Source organism: Aplysia californica, unplaced genomic scaffold (assembly GCF_000002075.1).
Source record: "Aplysia californica isolate F4 #8 unplaced genomic scaffold, AplCal3.0 scaffold00778, whole genome shotgun sequence".
In the NCBI taxonomy this organism is placed as follows: domain Eukaryota; kingdom Metazoa; phylum Mollusca; class Gastropoda; order Aplysiida; family Aplysiidae; genus Aplysia; species Aplysia californica.
The window spans coordinates 145,440-147,056 of NW_004798048.1; the positions used below are offsets into that span (position 1 = coordinate 145,440).

A 1,617-nucleotide genomic window follows, 5' to 3' on the forward strand; every position below is an offset into this window, starting at 1 on the left:
ACAACTTGGGTAGTAGCAAAGACCTCAGGTACAAAGCAAAGCTACACACACACACACACACACATACACACACACACACACACACACACACACACAGACACACTCTTACTCACACACACACAAACACTCACCACAACTTGGGTAGTAGCAAAGACCTTAGGTACAAAGCAAAGCTACAAGGGGGCATCACGGTCAAAGGTCTCGAACCCACACCCTCCCCGTTGATTCTCTGCAGGCCGATCTGTAGGCTGAAGAGCTGAGGAAGGGACGTAAACAGACCAATCAAACACAGACGCTTCTAAGGACAAGTGGGCTATTCCGAAAAATGCTGTTCTGAGAAAATCAAAGGTAAAGTTTTTGCCCCTTGTTCAGTTTCATTAAAAAACATGGAGAGTGTTTTCTATTACCAAACAAATATACACACCAATGAAACCAAACTTCTCCTATAGGTAGGCCAATGCCCACTTTTGGTGTAGGTCAAGATTTCTGGAATCCCCCGAAATCTGGGTTGGCCCGCTTGTCTTTAAAAGTGACCATTTATGCGTGTCACAGGAAACATACAAATTCAGTGACTATCTCTCATGATTCCAGAACTTTCAGTTCCCGGAGAAGTGACATTTTGTAGAGGGATGCTTAAGTATTTACTTTGACTGAATGAAGGTTCTGATACCAAAGGATAAAGCCAGTCTTTCATGAAAACAGAGTCAGCAAACAAATCTTTTGAACATCACTCGGTAAACAAATTTCTGTGTCAAATGAGAGGGATGTTCTGTTAGTCTTTCCCCTGACTATGAAGGAGTTATTGTATACAGGTGAAACTGGGACATTGGGATTTCCGTCTGGGGTCTTTTTTGTATTGTTTTTTTGTCCCATGTCCTGATTTTGGTGCCAATATTTGTATGTGAAGTAAAAATGTAAAGTGGAAAGTGTTTGTCTGTGGTCTATACCCTGGTGCAGGGTGAGGAAGGCAATGATGATGATGATGAAGTAAAAATGTATTGACATGGTGCAAATTGTTATGTTTCAAGAAAAAAGAAAAACAAAACAAGAAAAAGGGGAATTGTTTAGTCGATGATGGTGATGATGATTGCGATAATGATGACAACGTGATTTCTGTCTGAAATATTGCATGGGGAGTTTGCAGAAGACCCAATAAGAGGTGTGAACTTGCGGGCACTTCAAGTGAAAGAAGCTCTTGAGTACCAAAGGATAACGCCATTCTTTAAAAAGGAAATAGAGTCAGCGATGAAATCTTTTGAATGCCACTCAGTAACCGAATTTCTGCATTTGTGAGAAAAATAACCACTGGCAATACAAAATCTTCCACTGCACCAGACTGCTTGCGTACCTTGATCTGTGTGTGTGAGAGGCAGTGGTAAATGTTCCAGTGTGTGTGAGGGTGTGAGCGGCAGTGGTAAATGTTCCAGCGTGTGTGAGAGGCAGTGGTAAATGTTCCAGTGTGTGTGAGTGGCAGTGGTAAATGTTCCAGTGTGTGTGAGGGTGTGAGCGGCAGTGGTAAATGTTCCAGCGTGTGTGAGAGGCAGTGGTAAATGTTCCAGTGTGTGTGAGTGGCAGTGGTAAATGTTCCAGTGTGTGTGAGGGTGTGAGCGGCAGTGG

General features: G+C 42.9%; 1 protein-coding gene across 1 annotated transcript in view; it reads right to left on the reverse strand.

The window, feature by feature from the left end:
• LOC101853736 (vacuolar protein sorting-associated protein 13B) overlaps nucleotides 1-1,617 on the reverse strand; it is a gene marked incomplete in the record, with an annotated part of 129,782 nt that overhangs the window by 109,951 nt on the left and 18,214 nt on the right. The window contains 1 exon segment of the mRNA XM_035972650.1: nucleotides 132-256. Coding sequence (XP_035828543.1) covers nucleotides 132-256 — 125 coding nt within the window.